General features: G+C 40.8%; 1 protein-coding gene across 1 annotated transcript in view; it reads right to left on the bottom strand.

The window, feature by feature from the left end:
* Positions 1-1,707: 1,707 nt before the first annotated feature.
* LOC107107121 (PDZ domain-containing RING finger protein 4-like) overlaps positions 1,708-19,065 on the bottom strand; it is a 274,894-nt gene continuing 257,536 nt past the window's right edge. Inside the window, exons 6-8 of the mRNA XM_015407360.1 lie at positions 14,312-14,413; positions 9,042-9,158; positions 1,708-3,237 (exon numbers count right to left, since the gene is read on the bottom strand). Of these exons, the coding sequence (XP_015262846.1) occupies positions 1,708-3,237; positions 9,042-9,158; positions 14,312-14,413 (1,749 nt within the window). The remainder of the gene's footprint in view (positions 3,238-9,041; positions 9,159-14,311; positions 14,414-19,065) is intronic.

The raw sequence follows: 19,065 nt of genomic DNA, 5'->3' as shown, positions 1-19,065 counted from the left end.
TAGTTATCTGATACACAGCATCATATGAGTAAATCTAGTGGTGGATGTTAACAATGAGATGCCTATGCATAATGAAGATGTATCAGAGTGCACACCAAGCTTGGATCAGATCCACAATTTGCAGTACTGTTTGAGAGCATTTGTATTTTAAAGAATTAGGTCCAGTTGACCTGTGGGTTCTCTGAAGCCATGCAGCTGTAGGAAACGGCTTTTTAAAAAATAAAGGAGAGCTCAAATGGGCTGGGAATGCCACCACAATGGCACAGTATTCCTTCCCAAGCCATTTTTCCACTGCAGAAACAACATGGGGGTTAATTTCTCCTGTTTTTTGCTGCTCTATGTGGAGTATATAGTGCATGCGGAGTGCCAAAAAGGGTACATAATCCCCCCCATGCAGGAAAACAGCTTGGAGGGAGACAGGAGCCCTTCCTTCCCACATGGTGGCATTCTGAGCCTGTTTGGGCTCACTTTTATTTTTTTTAAAAAAGCCATTCTCTGCAGCTGCTGTGTGGCTGTGGTGAACCTGAGTTGGGACTGTGGAACTTGAATCCTTCTCCGTAAAAAACATGAAGGTGTAGTTTGGCCCTAAGGCTACCAGAATTCACACCTTAATATGCTATGAAGATATCTCTCAACAGCTGTACAGGCCCATCACAAACATATGTAATGACACTGTGAGAATCCAGAACATGTGATAGTAGCATCAAAAGGACAAGCATGAAGGTGTACATGGGTTTTGTATTATATCAAGAGATCAATGATGGAAAATGTGTATGAGTTATATGTTTGTTCTACAGAATTAGCATCATCATCATCATCATCATCATCATCATCATCATCATCACCATTTCGATTTATATCCCACCCTCCTCCTGTCTCCAGATGATATCTGTTGAACATAGTTGTACTGTTGGAAATCTGCTAAAAAACTGTGAGGGACAAATAAATAAGGATTCCACATGAATATTCATCATGTATAAACAAATACCTTTGACCTAGCCTTCAAAGATCATGTATGCAGGAGTAACTTAAACTAAAATCAAAGCAGCCCTTAATATTTGTTCTTAAAGATAAGAAATAATTTATTTCTCTTTGATCTTCACAATTACCACAGATTATCTAGCTACACGACCAATGCCATTACATATCACAGGAGGATTGCTCACTTACACTTTACTTGGACTAAGACAATTGCAATTTTAAAATTAAATTAACTGTACAGTGTGCTGTTGAGCAAAATGTCATTCTTAAGCCTCATGAGGAGATGAGGTATGTGATTTATGAACAAATGCAATCTACTACGTATAAAATTTAAACTGCCATTAAGCAAGAAGACAGTATAAAGCAGTTTTGTTTTGGCATCGGAGTTTTAGTTAAGTATTAAAAAAGAAAACTAGAGGAAAAGACCCAGTTCTTAACTTCCGGTACATAAAATTGGTTATGAAAGTAATTAGTTCCTCCCTTTTTGGATTTTTCTTAAATAGAAAGGAATATTATGAATATATTACAGAGTAAAGAAAGACTGCAAAATTATCAGTTAAAGAAAATACTATTGTATGAAAAACAAATGCAAAATTACCAAATAATTTGCTTACAAAAAAGATCAAAATATAAACAGTCACAAAATATATAAAAATGCCACTTTCAACGAGGCAATCGTACTCTACCAAAACTGGTAGTAGGCTTGTTTTTTCAGAACAGTTGATTTCATACAGTAGTAACTGATAAAAAAGCATTGTGCACTCTTGTGTCATCTGGAGATTTAGCACCATGTGTCATAAGTTCCTGGATGGTCATCCAGTTGTCCAATATCTTCTTATTCCTCTTTTTCATCATCTTTTTGTGACTGAGTTCAATAATATTAATTTCCTTTTTGCCCTCACTGCCACTTTGAGGGCTCTCCTTAAGACACTCTAACCTGCTACGCATCATGAATTCCCGACGTCGTCTCTGCTCCTTGGCTCGCACTAGGTGCTGCTTCCGTTCCTCTTTGCTCCAGTAACGACCCATCTTCATTTCACTCATTGTATCATCATCTGTCGTCATCCCACTACGTTCCTCTTTAATCTTTAAGGCACGTTCCTTAAGGATTCTATCTCTTACTGGTCTTTTTGTAATATACCTTGTCCCATCACTCCTTATTTTCACTTTCCATTCCATCTTGGGCTCTGTACACTTCTGTGAATCTTTGCACATATTCACTAAACTAAGCTGGCTCTGGGCATACTCCACTGCAGATTTTTGTTGGATCAGCTGCATATAGCTTTGATAATGCTTAGCATGTGTGGGTATGTTCCCATACCTGTATGAAGAGCTATGGTATGGGGACAGATAAGGAATATGCTCAGGGCTTTGCCTTTCTTGCTCTGTTGATTTGCTACTTTCTGAAACTGTTTCCTTTTCTTCGAGAGAACTGTTTTGCTCAGTAGCTTTGGTTTTGTTTGGGGTTGTATCCCTGCTATTCTGTCTTGAAGAAAACTGGTTAGCCACAATGGTACTCCTCAGATTTTTCCTGTTGGTAATGCTGATCATTCTCTGGAGAGAGCTATCAGGAGATCGATCTACATTTAGTGGAGTGCTTCTGCAGCTCTCTGCTGTATTGTAAGCACTGGAAGTGTCTTTGTCGGATTTTTCTGGGTGCTCTATAATGTCATCCAGTTTTCCTCCTTGAAGGTCTATGCTGGTATTAAAATTCCTGAATGTACCACTGTGCAATGACCAAATGTCCCCATATTGATCTTTTACTTTTTGAAGCCTGTGAGCTTGCATAATGTTCTGACACTCCAGCTCAATGTTCCTTAGTTCCTCGTTAAGCAACTGCAATTCATGCTCAACCCCATCTTTTTGTCTTCTGTTACACTCTATTGTACTACTTGAGTAATACAAGTCATACTCTCCATGATTTCTGATCTTGCACTTAAGCTCCAGCAGTTGGCGAAACCTTTCACAGTCCTCATTCTGGTTACCTGTAACACTATCCGATTCGATGTATTCACCAGACACTAGGCTCTCTTTGCACTGGAGTTCGATGCTTCCCAAAGTGTCCTGACTCTTTCCAAGCTCCTGTTGGCTCTGGAGGGTTGTGGTATTCTGCTCTTCTGGAACATTCTCTTGTTCTGAGCTTTCGTCATTGCGCTGACTCTCATCAGTGGGTCCCACTCCACTGTCTTTTTCATTGTTATTGGATGATGAGGTAGCAGTGTCTGTGGTGCCATCTTCTTCCTCATGTTTCTTTCGCTGGGAAAACAAACAGGTCATGATCACTAAACATCACAGAGTCATTACATGTAAGATCCATCTTCCTGTTTTCTCATAGTTAAAATAATATAAACACCTGCATGTTTATGGGAATTAGTTGGTACTGTGCAGTGGGAAAGGGGTACCGAATTTGGACTAGCAGGGACAGGACTGAATTCAAATATAAATTTATTGGGGCAAATTGCATGGTTCCTGCCTTAGTTGTTCTTTCTGTAAAAAGGGAATAATAGTGATTTGCCTTACATGGTTTAAAAAAAAAGTAAAAAAGCATTAAAAGCATTCATCGAACAATTCTTCATTTTCCCCCTTTGGTTGTATCTGTGCATAGTACAATTCAAGTTACTGCACTGACCCTATATCTTATTCTTTCTAAATGGGGCACATCTAGTAATACGTTTCTAATTAATTCCATCCCTTTCATTCACCTTACCACTAAACATCTAAGGCAGAGATACACAAATAATTACAGGTCCAAGAGCTTCTAAATAGTATCTAGGAGCTACATTGTTAAATGTGTGACTCCCTGTCCACTACACAGTTCTGCCCCAATTACAGCTACACAGCACACTATGCTCAGCTGCACATGTGCTATATAGCACCGATGCAGATATCAATGTCAGCCTCATTGTCTATCCTAGGGCATAAAGGACATTTTGTTCTTTACACCTCCTCAACAAAGTAACTCAAAGATCAGGATTGCATGAATTATTCTTATATGATAAATATGGATCACCACTTCCACAACTGTAGGCATTAAAATGCCTTAGAATGAATGGCCCACACTGAATTTTAATATGAAGATAAGAATTATGTATTTTATTTAAACTGAAACAAGGCAGTTCTTGGAAGCAGTTGACTAGATAAATGGCTTTGTTTTGCTTTGGATTAACAATCCAGATTTTATTGTACTAGTCACAGACTTCTGTAATAAAATGCATAGATGCAGATTCCGTATTTCAAAAGGATGCTACAAATATTTCTTTAGTACCTCTTCATAACAATCAACTTAACTCATTTTGATAAACTCATCCTTGAACCTTGCCACTGTCAAGCAAGTACGGCTTTGTGTATGACAATCCTGCCTTCCTCACTAAGAAGATTTAAAACTTCTGATAAATGTGGGCCAATAAGATAGAGTAGATTAAAATGGAAAGTAGCCATTGTACATGTAGATGGAATACAAGATAATGCACCAGGACTGGCACAAAACTATCCTCATAAATACAACCTGTTTACTATCACCATATGGTATTGGACAAAACCCTCCAAAGAAATACGGGGTATTTGCTGAATTGGATGTGTGAAACCTGCCCCCTTATTTCTGAAGAGTTTTCTGCCTCAAAAATCTTTTGGACAATGCCCACATATATCCAAACAAAGTCTGAGGACAGTCATGTAACTCTTGTTTTTTAACAACTTCTGTATATGTGTGTAGTGTAGGAGTTTTCTTCCTGAAGATGCACTTTCGAAAAGGGATGTGGGTTATAGTGGTGGCTAGCGCATGCAATATCATTACTTGTAGGGGGGGATACACATTCAAATATACATCAATATGTGCATTCTATTGAAAGCAATCCAGCACTGACATTTATACTTAGATACACCTTCTGATGTACAATCAACCAATATTTCTCCACCTAGACTTTGTGTATCAAGCTAACAAATCCCTCTGATAGACAGAACTGGACACAAGGAAAGGCTGTGGTAACTGTTTATCCCATAAGGAAATCAAATTGTGATTTCCCATTGCTGCATTTCAAATACACTAGTTATGCATTCCACTACTATGTGGAATGGTAATAGGAGTAATATTTGTCCTTTGGTGGATACTACAATGAATATTCCCACTGACTCTGGCAAATGTACCTCGTGTAAACGGGCCCTGTGGCTCTAGCTCTGCTAAAAATCAAGTCTAGTGCAAACACTAGCTACAGTGTTAGTGCACAGCTGGCAGTCACTCACCGACCCAAATGGCAGGTTACCTATTTTGCAGTCTGGGTAATGTGCTACTAGCACTTTATCTTGATCCCTAATTTCCTGCTAATGTATGTTCCTGGGTTTGAATATGCCCCCCAAAAGAATGTTATGTGTGTCACTGGATTTTCTACATAGAAAATGTAGAGTTAAACATTAAAAGAGTTAAAACTTAAATGCTGGGTTTCCATATAGTTAAAACAAAATGGTCTGCCTACTTTGGGCATTAGGTCAAGCATTTTTATGGATCCCTTTTAACTCACCCTGCATTAATTGCACTTATTTATTGCACCTTTTAATGCAAAAAGCATTAGTTGTCAGAGCACTGAAGAGGTGCAGGGTTTTCAGACTGAATAGTAGAGCTGAAGGCATTTTTGTCCCATTTCACTTACCCAGTTTCTCATCCGAAGTGCACATAGTCTATTTACAATAAATCTAAGTGCACATAGCACCAGGCAAATGTGGTTTCTCCTTTAAGAGGTATAATTACATAATTAAGCATAATGGCTAGTAATAACAAATGCGATGGGTGGGGGAAATGCAGCATACTAGTAACAGGGAACCAGATTCAAAGAGGTTGGCTACTCCGTTAGTAATTGCTATTTTCCTCTATCCAGACATATAGTGATGGACAGGGGGGGAAATTAGCGACATACACACAAAAGCCTCATTATTACCTTCAAGAGCACAAGCCCACCAGCTAGTCTTTTATGCACCGTTGTTAGAAGAGATTGATGCCAATAGGTCACCAAAGTTAGAATAAAAGCAATTAAAGTATGCTCGAGTGTAAACTAAATTAAAAATGAAATCAGAAAGTTGGCAAAAAGTATCTACATGATAAATTCTGAGTGAAGGGAGCACTTCAAGGTGTCTATCATCAAATTCTCCCGTGCCAAGGTTACAATCTGATTGATCTTCATGCCAATTCCCACTGTTGAACTGTTGTGTTGGCATGTATTGGCCTTTCTCATGCCACCTGCTTCAACAAAGCAAGACTTTTGAGATTTCTAACATGAGAGTTGGCAGGGCTAAAGTTTGTCTACAAGTTTGCCATGCCTTCCATCCTGAAAATAATTTCCCCTAGAAGTATGGGATACAGCTTCCACATGTGCTAAGTGAAACTCTTTTTATACATATCATGGCATATACTCTAGGCTTGAGCCCTGGGAATGAATCATACGGAACCTGATGCAAAACAATCCATTGGACTCCCAGACCTCTACCCACAAACTGGGATATTACTGCACAGTGGCTTTTCTAATCACCATTTGATGGAAGAAACACAGTCCTCTCAATCTGCTATACAGAATTTAGCACAGCTAGAATGATCTATCAGCTACAGCATAAAACTGTTCAATACTGAGTTGTCTTTTCAATGAAAACATTTATGTTTCACATAAACATGTGCTCTTCTGCACTTGAACTCACAAACACAGGGGGTAGAGAATAACATAGGACACTCTACCATATTCTGCCAATCCTCCTCCCCGACAAAGATGGTGGCTGTTCTAAGACAGCAAGTTCGGCATAGTCTTTAAACTAGAGCCAGTTTGGTGTAGTGGTTAAGTGTGCGGACTCTAATCTGGGAGAACCGGGTTTGATTCCCCACTCCTCCACTTGCACCTGCTGATGTGACCTTGGGTCAGTCACAAGTTCTGGCACAGCTGTCCTTGAAAAAGAGCAGTTTGTGTCAGAGTTCTCTCAGCCCCACCCGCCTCACTGGTGTTTGTTGTAGGGAGGGGAAGGGAAAGGAGTTTGTAAGCCACTCTGAGACACCTTTGGGTAGTGAAGGGCGGGGTATAAATCCAATCTCTTCTTCTTCTTCTAAACAATAGGACTACGGGATCGCCATAAGTCAGCTGTGACTTGACAGTGCACGCACACACAATTATCAGATGAATACTAGGGATGTGCAATAAGGATCTGGAAGTATTTGAAATTCACAGTATATTTGGTATGTACTGAATATTTCCAATTATTATGAATGTTGGGATATTTAGCCCTATACGGTGAGGGGCCAGCATATCTTTGGGACCGCCTCTCCCCATATGAGCCCCGTAGAGCATTGAGGTCTACCAACCAACATCTTTTGGTAGTCCCTGTCCCCTACTTGGTAGAATCAGCTCTCGTATGAGATCGGGGCCCTGCAGGATTTATTACAATTCCACAGGGCTGTAAAATGGAGCTCTTCCATTAGGCTTTTGACTGAGGCAGCGGACATCCCCCCCCCCGGTTGATCTTCTTTCGGTGGCCTGGATCCAGGAACCATCTACTGCTGAGACATCTGGCTAAATTATATATGGCTCTTTAAGAGTAATGTTGTTTTATATTGCTGTTTTAAATTGTTTTTAAAATGTATTGTGTACTGTATTGAGACTGATGGAACCCATCCTGAGCCTGCTTGCGGGGACGGCAGGATACAAGACCAATAAAATAAAAAGTAAATAAATAAAAATTCCAGTAACTCAACAGAATGAAGGCTGGGATGTCAGGGAAATAAAAGTGAAACATACCCACAAGATTTACTGATCCCAAGGATGATGACAAAAAGAAGCAGAGGGGCCATTTCCTGGTTTTGCCAAGGAAGAGGAGACAGGGGTGAGAATAAAGCCAGGGTCCGACCTACCTGAGGGACCGCCTTTCCCCGCATATACCCCCAAGAGCACTTCGGTCGGGGACCCAGAGCCGGTTGGTGGTTCCGGGCCCCCGGGAGGTAAAACTTGCATGGACCAGGGCGAGATCCTTCTCAGTGGTGGCCCCTACCTGGTGGAGTGAGCTCCCGGATGAGATCAGGGCCCTGCGGGACCTTGTGCAGTTCCGCAGGGCCTGCAAGACGGAGCTCTTCCACCAGGCTTTTATGTAGGGGCCGCCGCTACCACCACCACCAACGGTGGAATTTCCAACGGGATTTGGATCACCCTGGGATGTACGGCCTACCCTGCGCGACATTAATACCTACTGGAGAGTGGCACCCCAATTGGACTGACTGAAGATCAGAGACGCCATCTTGCTGAAGACCATCTTGTTAAGAAACATTATTTATTTATTGTTATATTTAATTGATGCTATGTTTTATAGTTTTATGGATTTTATGTATGGGCTGTAGCCCCCTGGAAGCCGCCCTGAGCCTGCTTGCGGGGAGGGCGGGGTAAAAATGTTTAAAAATAAATAAATAAAATAAATTTAACTGACGTCTGTTGGTACTTGTGGAATTCTGAAGCAAGCGCAGACAAGAGAAATCACTTTCTCAATGGCCCTTTCAAAATGAAAGGTGTGTATAGCTGCTTTATAATTCTCCTGACTATTTGCTAGCGGTTAATACTGTGATTCGAACACTACACCTGGAACATTACAATAGCATCCTGATTATATATAGCATTCATGTGTGGGGGAAAGACCCCAGCACCTGGGAAATCAGGTTCGTTTTGTCTTTTTTTAAAGGCAGAGTTAATGTGTGCTTCATTACTGAAGATATGGTATGCACATAAACTTAATAAAAAAGAAAACATTTGTGACATATCAGGACATTATTGTGGAAGGAGCAGAAGGAGTAAGCCAAATTAATGTGGTGAGAAGTTAAGATAATAGGAGTGCCATGAGTGAATAAGAAATCTTACTCTTCTCCCCTTAATATTTCATGTTTACTTCCCAAATATATCACTCTCATTTGTTACCATTTGTGCACCTTAGTGGAAATGTTGTAGTGAAGCCTAGGAATATAATTTCTTATTTTCTTTCATTGCACTGTCTGTTTATTAAAAATATTCACTTCAGAACATTTCAAGCTACATGTTTTATGTTGAGCCTACCTGCTCCACTTCATTGCCTGTGTACTGCACTGCTTCATTATGCTGCTCTTCCAACATTTCTAAGTTTAACTCCTCTAAGAATTCATTCCTTTCATCATCCAGCCATCCTTCTTCCAGCTGTAAAGAATACATTAGTACATTACATGAGGTTAGTGGAAATGCATGCTTAAAATAAGGGAAATCCAAATGGCAATGCCTCACTAGTTCTTTTTATAATAATGACTCTCTTCAGAATACTGAGGTCTTGGAGCTTGCTTTTTGAAAAGGCGGGGGGGGGAAGATTATTAAAAAAAATTGGACTCAGGCTTTTTATCTTTTCCTGAAACAGTCTCACTGATTTTTCTCTCATAATGAGGGAGACTGTACGCACAGAACATTATTTCCTTTCAAAATGTGCAGAAGACATTCAGCATAACCCCGAAGCTGTCATGTTCTTTACTTCTGAGAGCATCAGTTTTAAAAGAATCTAGAGATACTAATATAAGGCCATGAGACGGTTGGTTTCTTTTTCCTTAACAGCCTCTATGTAGGAACATGTCTCATTGCTTGGATTTCCAACAGCACTCTCATTGTATATTTCTACCACATTTGTCCTATTGATTTTTTCAGGTAAACTTCCAGTAATGGCAGCTACAACATGAACAACAGAATAATTGATTGACAAGGTGCCCATAAGGCACACTTTGTTTTTCAACTGTTACTTGGGGAGTTCTTTAAAACAATAATCAGGAGGGTATTACTTCTAAAATCTCTTGGCTACGGCAGAATGAGGCCTGTTTTGGTAAACTTAACCGGCAGGACTTTTACACAGACAGATCTTCATTCTGGATCTGAATAAATCTCTCTCTATAATAAACAAATGTTAAGTGAGAGTTGCAGAGAAGAAGAGAGGGGTGCCAATGCCTGCATCCCTTGTGTCAAAAGGCAAATACGCATTGCATTTTCAGATTTGGTACTAGTGTGTAAGCTCATCCAAAGAGAGTGTTTTTAGACATTTCACCTGCCACCTCTGTCCCGTTCCTCAGTGTCACTATGGGTCAAGATGATACTCTAACAATGTGATAGGTAGTGAAAAATTGTTTCTGCAAGGTCAGAGCTCCATGTTGCAATGGTAATTAGGGTTGCCAGCTCCTGCTTGGGAAATACCAGAAGATTTTGGTGGTGGAGCCTGAGAAGGGCGGTTTTTTTGGGAGTGGAGGCATCTCTTCAGGGTATAATGTTATACAGGTCACCTTTCAAAGGAGATGAACAAATCTACATTGTCTGGAGATTCAACAACAACAACAACAAATACCTTTTATTGGCATAAAATATTAAACAGTTGCCATTGGGGTAAAACAATCCTCTAAAATTTGTGGAAAATAAATAACTTCTAAAAGCATTACAAGGTATGGCTATTTATATAAGCTTAAAATTATAGCAAGATAAAATTTGCCCAACCGCAGAACCTTGAATTAAATTATGCAACTCATTGATCTCAGTTAGAATGATCAGGGACATTTTTCCGTTTTATAAGAGCATAAAAGAACTTGGCAGTCAATTCAATAATCTCCGAATCCCAGGAAGTAAGGAGGTAGTGTAGCTTGCTTCCATCCGGTTGGCATGCAACCTTGCTAAGGGGGACTTCCAGAAATTTTGCTCGAATGTCATTTAGCAGGTTACAGCGTAAAAGTACATGCTCAACTGTTTCTAGTTCTCTCTTATTGCATCCGCAATATCTAATTGCATAAGGGATTTTCTTATATCTCCCCTCAAGAATGGCGGAGGGGAGAACATTGAACCGTGCTAGCATGTTGTCTGGAGATTCATAGTAATTCCAGAAGATTTCCAAACCCTACCTGGCGGTGACAACCCTAATTTCCAAACCCTACCTGGCGGTGACAGCCAAGAGATTTTAGAAGTAATACCCTCCTGATTATTGTTTTAAAGAACTCCACATGCAGCTGCTGGTGTGACCTTAGGTCAATTAAAAGTTATTTCAGAGCTGTTTTCTCATGAGCAGTTCTCAAAAGAGCTCTCTCAGCCTCACCTATCTTGCAGGGTGTCTGTTGTGGGGAGGGGAAGAGAAAGGAGATTGTAAGCCACTCTGAGACTCCTTCGGGTATTGAAGGGCAGTGTATAAATCCAATCTCTTCTTCTTCTTCTCTAACCACTCAGCCACAGGCAGTACCTGGCTGGCCACCCATCAACAGATATAGCTGGGTGTCATCAGCATACTGATAACAGCCCAGCCTGAAACTCCAGACCAACTGGGTGAGGGGGTGCATATAGATGTTAAATTACATAGGAGAGAGGGGTGAATACAGATGTTAAATCTCATAGGAGAGCGGATCACCCCTTGGGGACACTGCATACTAAAGGGTAACATGGCGAGACCCTCTCTCTGTCCCCAACCATGGAGAAATGATACCAGTCACATACCCCAACATTGGCGGACTCATTAAAATTAACACAACCATATAGATGTATCCAGAGGTCGATTCAGGGGGGATCGCAGTTCCCCCGGGTGAGGTGCAGGGGGCGGGGCACACGACGAAGCCCCGCCCCCCTCTTCCAGCCGCCCCCTGCTTCCAGCCTCATTCTGTTGCAGAAGGAGGAAGAAGCAGGAGGGTAAGTTGGCATCCTCCCCCTCTGCCTGGCCGAGGCCACTCCACGTGGCCTCCGCAAGGACTCCCAGCCCCATCCAGGAGCTTCCCTGAGGTAGCTGTGTTAGTCTGTTGCTGCAAAATAGTCCAAGAGTTCAAATAGCACCTTTAAGACTAACCTTTAAGACTAAGACTAACTGAGTGGTGGGTGTGGCCTTATGACACACTTCCAGTGACGTCAGGGGGTGTGGCCTTATGACACACTTCCGGTGATGTCAGGGGGTGTGGCATATGCTAATGAGTTATGCTAATGAGTTCCCCTAGCTCTTTTTCTACGAAACGACCCCTGGATGTATCTGATATTGTTTATGCTGTGAATCATAATTTTAATTAGTCAGCCTCTGATTTTCAGTTGTGGCTCTATACATACTTATCTGGAAGAAGGATTCAGGTGGGTTAGCCATGTTGGTCTGAAATAGCAGAATAAAGTTTGAGCCCAGTGGCACCTTTAAGACCAACAAAGTTTTATTCATGGTATAAACTTTCGTGTGCAAGCACACACAGGTATCTGAGGATGTGTGCTTGCACATGAAAGATTATACCATGACTAAGACTTGTTGGTCTTAAAGGTGCCACTGGGCTCAAACGTTGTTATCTGGATGCAAATCCTAATGTACTCAGTGGAACACATTTCTGCATAAAAATGCATAAGATCAAGCTGTTTAAGAATATGAGTGTGTTCTCGGTGTGCATTTAAGAACATTTACAGATGATCATTTTTGGAGGACTGTCATGTAAACATGAAGCTACCTTACACTGAGTCAGACCAGTGGTCTCTTGCGGCCGCCACTGTATACTTTGACTCACACTGGCTCTCCGGGGTTTTGAGTAGAAGTCTTTTATATCATGTACAATCTGATCCTTTTAAGTGGAGATCCTGGGAACTGAGCCTTGTCCATAAAGTATTTCCCCTCACTTCTTGTTTCATTTTGCTGTCTCTGGCAGAATCTCCTATGATCTAGAGGACAGCAGGACTGGGCCTCAAAGAGAAACTGAAAAAGCCTTTAGAGACTGCTTGCAACAGCAAAGGCAGCTTTGAGCCAGGAATCTTAATGTGATGTACTTCAAAGTAGATGTACCTTCATTTCTGTGCCCAGGAAAGAATACTGGAAGTCATATCTTAGAAAGTATTGCCCAATCCTTCTGCTTTAAGGCCATTTTTCCATATTGGCAAGGACAGACTTATGGCAGGCTGTTTGTTATATATTTGAATCCACAAAGATGTATCCCATAGTAATATAAAAGCCCTTAAGTCTATAAGGAGGGCTGTTTCAGCAACCTTTTATAGTTTGGGAGAATTATCTAAGCCTACAAGAGCCATATCCAAGCAACATAAACCTGAGGTGAATTGCTTTCCTCTGCTCTGGTATACAGCTTCTTTTATTGGGGCCATTTAGAATGTGCAGGACTATAAAGGAAATATATGCTTCAAACTGTGATCTTGTATAACTACTATAGTCAAGGAGGGATTCCAGGTGACATTGAATTACATTTACTTGATGTAATTTATAGAGATTGTGTAGTTACTAGCTCTGAAAGATATCAGATCAATAACATGAGGGACAAATGGCAATATAACCAACTTTGCCTCAACCAATGACAGATGGATTGAATAGTGTCAATAGAATGTACTTTTTGCTTTGTGGGTTTAAAAACAGGATAAAAGGAAGCCCAAATAGTTCTGCAACTATATCTCCTTCTTTAGTAATATGCCTAATATTTCCTTTTGCCCAAACACACACACACACACAAAACATGTTCATAAAAGCGAAAGGGACATTTTGATTCTGTAAATTGCAGAGAGTCACCTTTTGCTAAACATTTAAATGCTGCTTGAAAAGTATGGGACACACACACACACACAGACAATTTTTATTGTTTCATCTATTTATTGTATTATGTAGAAATCTGAACCTTGCTGTAAATATTAGTCAAATGCCATACAAAAAAAAGCCACAATCCCGTATCAGTCAACTTCTAAAGTAGCAGACCCTAAACAATTACAGCTAGATTTGAGTAGCACTTTAGAGACCAACAAGGTTATCGGGGTGTGAGCTTTTGAGGGTCAAAGCTCACTTTGTCAGATCTACTGTTCTACTGCAGACCAACATGGCTACCCTCTGAAACGAAGCAATACAGAATTTGGTCAAATGCAAGACTACATCCCCCCCCCCCAAGTCTGCCATGAAAAAGAGGTACTTGTCTTAAGTTTGCATACAAGTTACAGTTACACAAATAATAATTAGTGTGTATCTGTGTATATATATAACACTGGGGGAGGGGTCTTAAATTCATGGTCATCTTTCTTTCGAGTAAATACAGCACCATCTGGCACAGTAATGAAAAAAAATCAACAATGAATTCCTAACCTCTCTCTTTCTTTTTGTTAAGAATCTCATTAACATTAGAATATCAGGTAGATAATGTGTAGGTTCATTTGATTTTAGAGACTCATTGATAATCAAGCTCTCATTAATGTTGTTTATGTCTCTAGCTATGAAATAGTAAAGTCTATTTATTTTCATTTTCTCCACTTTGACACAAACCTCTGCATTGCTATTTTTCAGTTGTTCATTATCTACGGCTTCAAACTAGTCTTTTCTCAATGCATCTGTTTACTCTTACCTGCATCTCGGGTCTTGCTACCAGCAACACAATTTTCTTGCATTCGTCACTGGAGAGCAATGCTACTGCCTCCTCCCTGTTCTGGACATCTTGGCCGTTTATCTAGAAAACAAATGAAAGTGGCACATTAGTTTCCATTTCCGCAGCACAACACACAATATAGAGCAAATATCAGCTCATTTGTGGTAAATGTATGGACAATGAAGCTCACACAATGGACTCATCTTCAGCCCCCTCAGTGGTAAGTGCCTTCACTCAATTATGCGCTTACTGTAAGAGCAGTATCGATTGTTGAAGGATGGCGGACATCAGAGGAAGCAGTTATGTTCATAAATGTCCAACCTGCACCCTGGCAACATACATCTAGCAACACAATTAACCAGCCCTTGACAGGTGACGTTCATCTTTCTCCGTTCAGAGTAATGGAAGTGTCAGTCTGGGATAATAGTGCTGGTGGAAGCAAGACTGGTAATACTACAGCTGAAATCAGTCACACTGGAAGCTTAGAGAGAGCCAATTAGAGGTCTACAGTATTATCTCTCACTAGGCAATACTTACAGTCCACTGCTGTTTTGTTTAATTATTTTATATGTGTGCACATACATACACTACCAACACACATGTGTGGTTGAGGGCCAAAATTTATAATAAATGTATACTGTGGAAGTTAACAAGGCACCTTCAGTAAAAATTAAAAAGTAAAAACCATGTTTTCTTCCAGCTTCTGAGCATAGTTCTGTGATTGTGCCTGTAGTATATACTAATTATGCCTAAATAAGGAATTGCAAATGCAGACAACAGATGAACAATGCACAGAAATGCTGCCAAATTTGAAATGTATTTGTGTACACATTTGCAGAGAAAGACACATATCTGTATGTGGCACAGATAAACTTTTCCAAATCCCACTGAACCTACAACTCATTCTACCCAAATTTATAGTCATAGTAGTTGAGAACAAAAGCAAGGCAAAAGAAACTATATGTGCACATTATTTAAATCTGAAAATAAGGCTTGTACTATCAGTCTTAATTATAACAAACATGGGCAAGCCCACTCCACTTCACAACTGGGAGTGCTGTAATCTCAAGGCCAAACTAGACATGACAATGTCCATTGGTCCCACCTGTGAATGCTGCTGCCATTTTAAAAATATTTTAAAATATTGTGAGGGCTTGATCTTGATTGTGTCCACAGTGTGGCAGGATGAGGCATTCTTGTCTCTTTGAATACACAATTTGAAAAGGGGTGTGTGACAACAAGAGTGCCTCAGCTTGTCATACTCACCTGCAGCATATTTAAATCTTTTAAAACCAGCAATGGCATCCATAGGTTTGACCTGTGGATGCCATCAGATATAGTCTGACTCTCATTCAAATGCTCAGTTCAGATTCAGTTTCACTTGTTTAAGATCAACCTGTTCTCAGGCAATGGATCATTTAGAGCTAAGCATTTGTTGCATTCCTAATACAGAGTATCCACCCCTCAGACTTCTGCCAAAGAGGTGCAGGAGCTCATTAGCATAACTCATCAGCATAACTTATTTGCATATGCCACACACCCCGACATCACCGGAAGTGTGTCAGAAGGCAACACCCACTGCTCAGGCTCCACCCCAAAAATCTCCAGGTATTTCCCAACTCAGAGCTGGCGAGCCTACCACTATTTAATATACTGGAGTAAAAAATATCCCAGGAGTTCTTTAAGGAAAATGTGATCCAAAGAACCATTTTAAGTGTTCTGCAGAGATACAGCCCTTCCTGACAACCTGGATAATATATTTGTGGGATAGAAAAATACCCCAAGTTTACAAAGCTATAATTGTTTTTTACTTGGAACAACAAAAAATTGGCTTGAACTTAAGAGACAACTATTTTAGAAGAATTTTTAAACATTTCTTGCTGGAGCATGGCAGAACAATGCTCCGACAGTAAGAAGCCCAGGGGCACCCCCCCCTGCCTTTCCTGGCCCGCCTGCCAAGGCCGAAGTGCCAGGGAAGGCCTGCAGAACCCCCCCCCCCGCCTGGGGAGGTTTAAATGCCTTCCCCCCCTCCCCTGATGGGGAAGGGAAAGAAAGGCATTTTAAACATGCCTGGGTTCCCTGCCCAATCTTCTCCATGTCTGCCTGCCCGCCCAGCCAGCCCGCCCAGCCAGCCAGCTGCAATGGGTTGGCTGGGGAGGGGAAGGGGAGGCGGGCAGACTTTCCCCTTCCCCCCCCCCAATTCACAGCTTGGAGTCCAGGTGTGCATGCAGCCTTCCCCTGCTTCTCCCCCAAAGCATTTAAAGTTTAAATGTTTTGGGGAAGAAGATGGGTTGCGCATGGGGGACATGCACAAATTTCAGTGCCCTCCAACTTTCTAAAAAGTGCCCTAAATTGAACAGGCTACAGGCCTGTTGATATTATTACTGAAAAGTTAGAGAAATCCTTCTTTTGACAAATCAAAACCTTGGCAACCGAACTCAAACCAGAGAATACAGGCTTGCTAACTCAACTTCAACAAGACACCAAAGAAAACATACAAAAAAATAAGGACTGAGATTTCCTCTGCAAGAAATAAGCCAATTTTATTACAACACAGGAGAGGACCACTTAAAATTGAAGGATAAGAAATACAAACATATAGAAATTACCAGCAAAAGGTAATAAAAGAACAACAACACTGAAACAGGCAGCAGAACTCCTGCAGCAATTGACAGTGAATGACAGCAATCAAAGCTCAGGATGTGATGACCCTGGGCCCTCACCCAAAGAAGAGGAAGGGGAAACAAAGAAAAAAAGGGGGGGAATAAATGAGTTCAAAATAATCTTTGTGAATCTGAATGGATTAAATTTTCCATCTAAACTATGAAAAACCTTTAATCAATTGAAGACATTCAGAGGAGATACCTTATGTATCCAAGAAACCAATATCAAAAAAATCAAGAACATTTATTAAATTGTGTAAGATTGGGTAAAGTCTATACTGCCTCTGTGTGAACTAAGAAAAAAGGCATAGCAATACATATCAATAATCAAAGCCTAGAAGACCTTGAAGAATTAAAGGACCAGAATGGAAGATATCTTATTCTCAGGGGTCATTTCGTAGAAAAAGAGCTAGGGGAACTCATTAGCATAACTCATTAGCATATGCCACACCCCTGACATCACCGGAAGTGTGTCATAAGGCCACACCCCCTGACATCACCGGAAATGTGTCATAAGGCCACACACCCCGCCCCCAACGGTCCCGGCCGCCACTGCCGGCCTTGCATCTCCACTGCCGAGCCCCATGAGGGGCCCGGCGGTGGACCTGCAAGGCCGGCAGGAGTGCAAGGAAGCCCCGTGAAGGCCCTCCCTGGCCCCAGGCGGGCAGGGGTGGGAAGAGGCAGGGAGGAAGCAACTTACCCTCCCTCTTTTCCTGCCTCCTCCTGGCTGAATGAGGGCCGGAAGCAGGGCGGCCGGAAGCAGGGGGCGGGGCTTCATCATGTGCCCCCTGTACCTCACCCGGGGGAACTGCGTTCCCCCGCGTTCCCCCCCCGAAATGACCTCTGCTTATTCTGAAGATCAGAGTACCAGAAGGGCAAATTTGGACAGTGACATCAATATATGCACCAATTGAAAATAAGAATTAATTATTTGAAAAGCTCTACCAAACACTGTCAGACTTCTACAAAGGTGAAATTCTGATATGCAGAGATATGAATGGGGACCTTGATCCTAAAAAAAACAGATCTAAAAATGTTGGTGGAAAACTCCCAAAGAATGTATTCAAATACATAGCAATTTTAGAAATGGAAGATATTTGGCGAACCCTTCACTCAGATGAAAGAGACTTTATGTACTTTTTTGGACAGACATCAATCATATTCAAGAATTGGCATGTACTGAATATCCAAAACTTTAATTACAAAAATGAGAAAAGTGGAGATTTTACCCAAGATTCTAGTGGACCACAATCCAATAGAATTAACTTGGAAGAGTGGGAGCAGGAAAGAAAGAAAGATGGAGATTAAATGATACACTCTTACTACAAGATGGAAGTAAAATAACAATGCAAGAAAGATCTAACAGAATACTTCAATGTTAACAATACTAATAAAATTACATAATCAACAATATGGGAAGCCAGCAAGGCTTATATCAGGGGAACTTTATTGGCAATAACTGTAAGAAAGAAAAAAGAAAAACAAGATTCCATAAAGAAAATAACAGATAAAACAATGGTATTGGAACAAGAATTCAAAACCACTGGTAATAAGAACAAGCTGAGATGAAACAACTTAAAACCAATTGGATTTGTTAGAAGTAGAAGTGCAGAAAAAAGTAAAATACCTTAAAAAAAGACATTTTGAATTAACAAACAAATGCCTTCTGAGCAACCTTGCGTTGTGCTGCGGTGGCGACACAATGTGGAAGTGGACTAAGAAGGCATTTAAATGCCTTCAAAAGGCACTCAAATGTCTTCTGAGTTGACTTCCGCATGGCATCACCACAGTGGTTGTGGTGGGGAACACATCCCTTTAAATGGTTTTTGCAAGCCCTCCATCAGAAAACTCATGAACCATGAATTAATTCATAAAATGGAAATGTTTGTGGTTCATGAAACCCATGAACCCTGAACCCCCATGAACCTCAATATTTTGGTCCATGACCATCCCTAGTGCTTATGTTTGTGTTCATGAAAGACGGTCATTTATGTATAATTGTAGTCTGTCTGTCTATCCTCTATCTCTTGTTTGTTTGTTCTTGTTTGTTTTTGTTTGTTAGCAAAACTA

Source organism: Gekko japonicus, unplaced genomic scaffold, assembly GCF_001447785.1.
Source record: "Gekko japonicus isolate JY-2015 unplaced genomic scaffold, Gekko_japonicus_V1.1 scaffold290, whole genome shotgun sequence".
NCBI classification, from domain to species: Eukaryota; Metazoa; Chordata; class Lepidosauria; order Squamata; family Gekkonidae; genus Gekko; species Gekko japonicus.
This window is presented reverse-complemented; position numbering and strand designations above follow the sequence as displayed.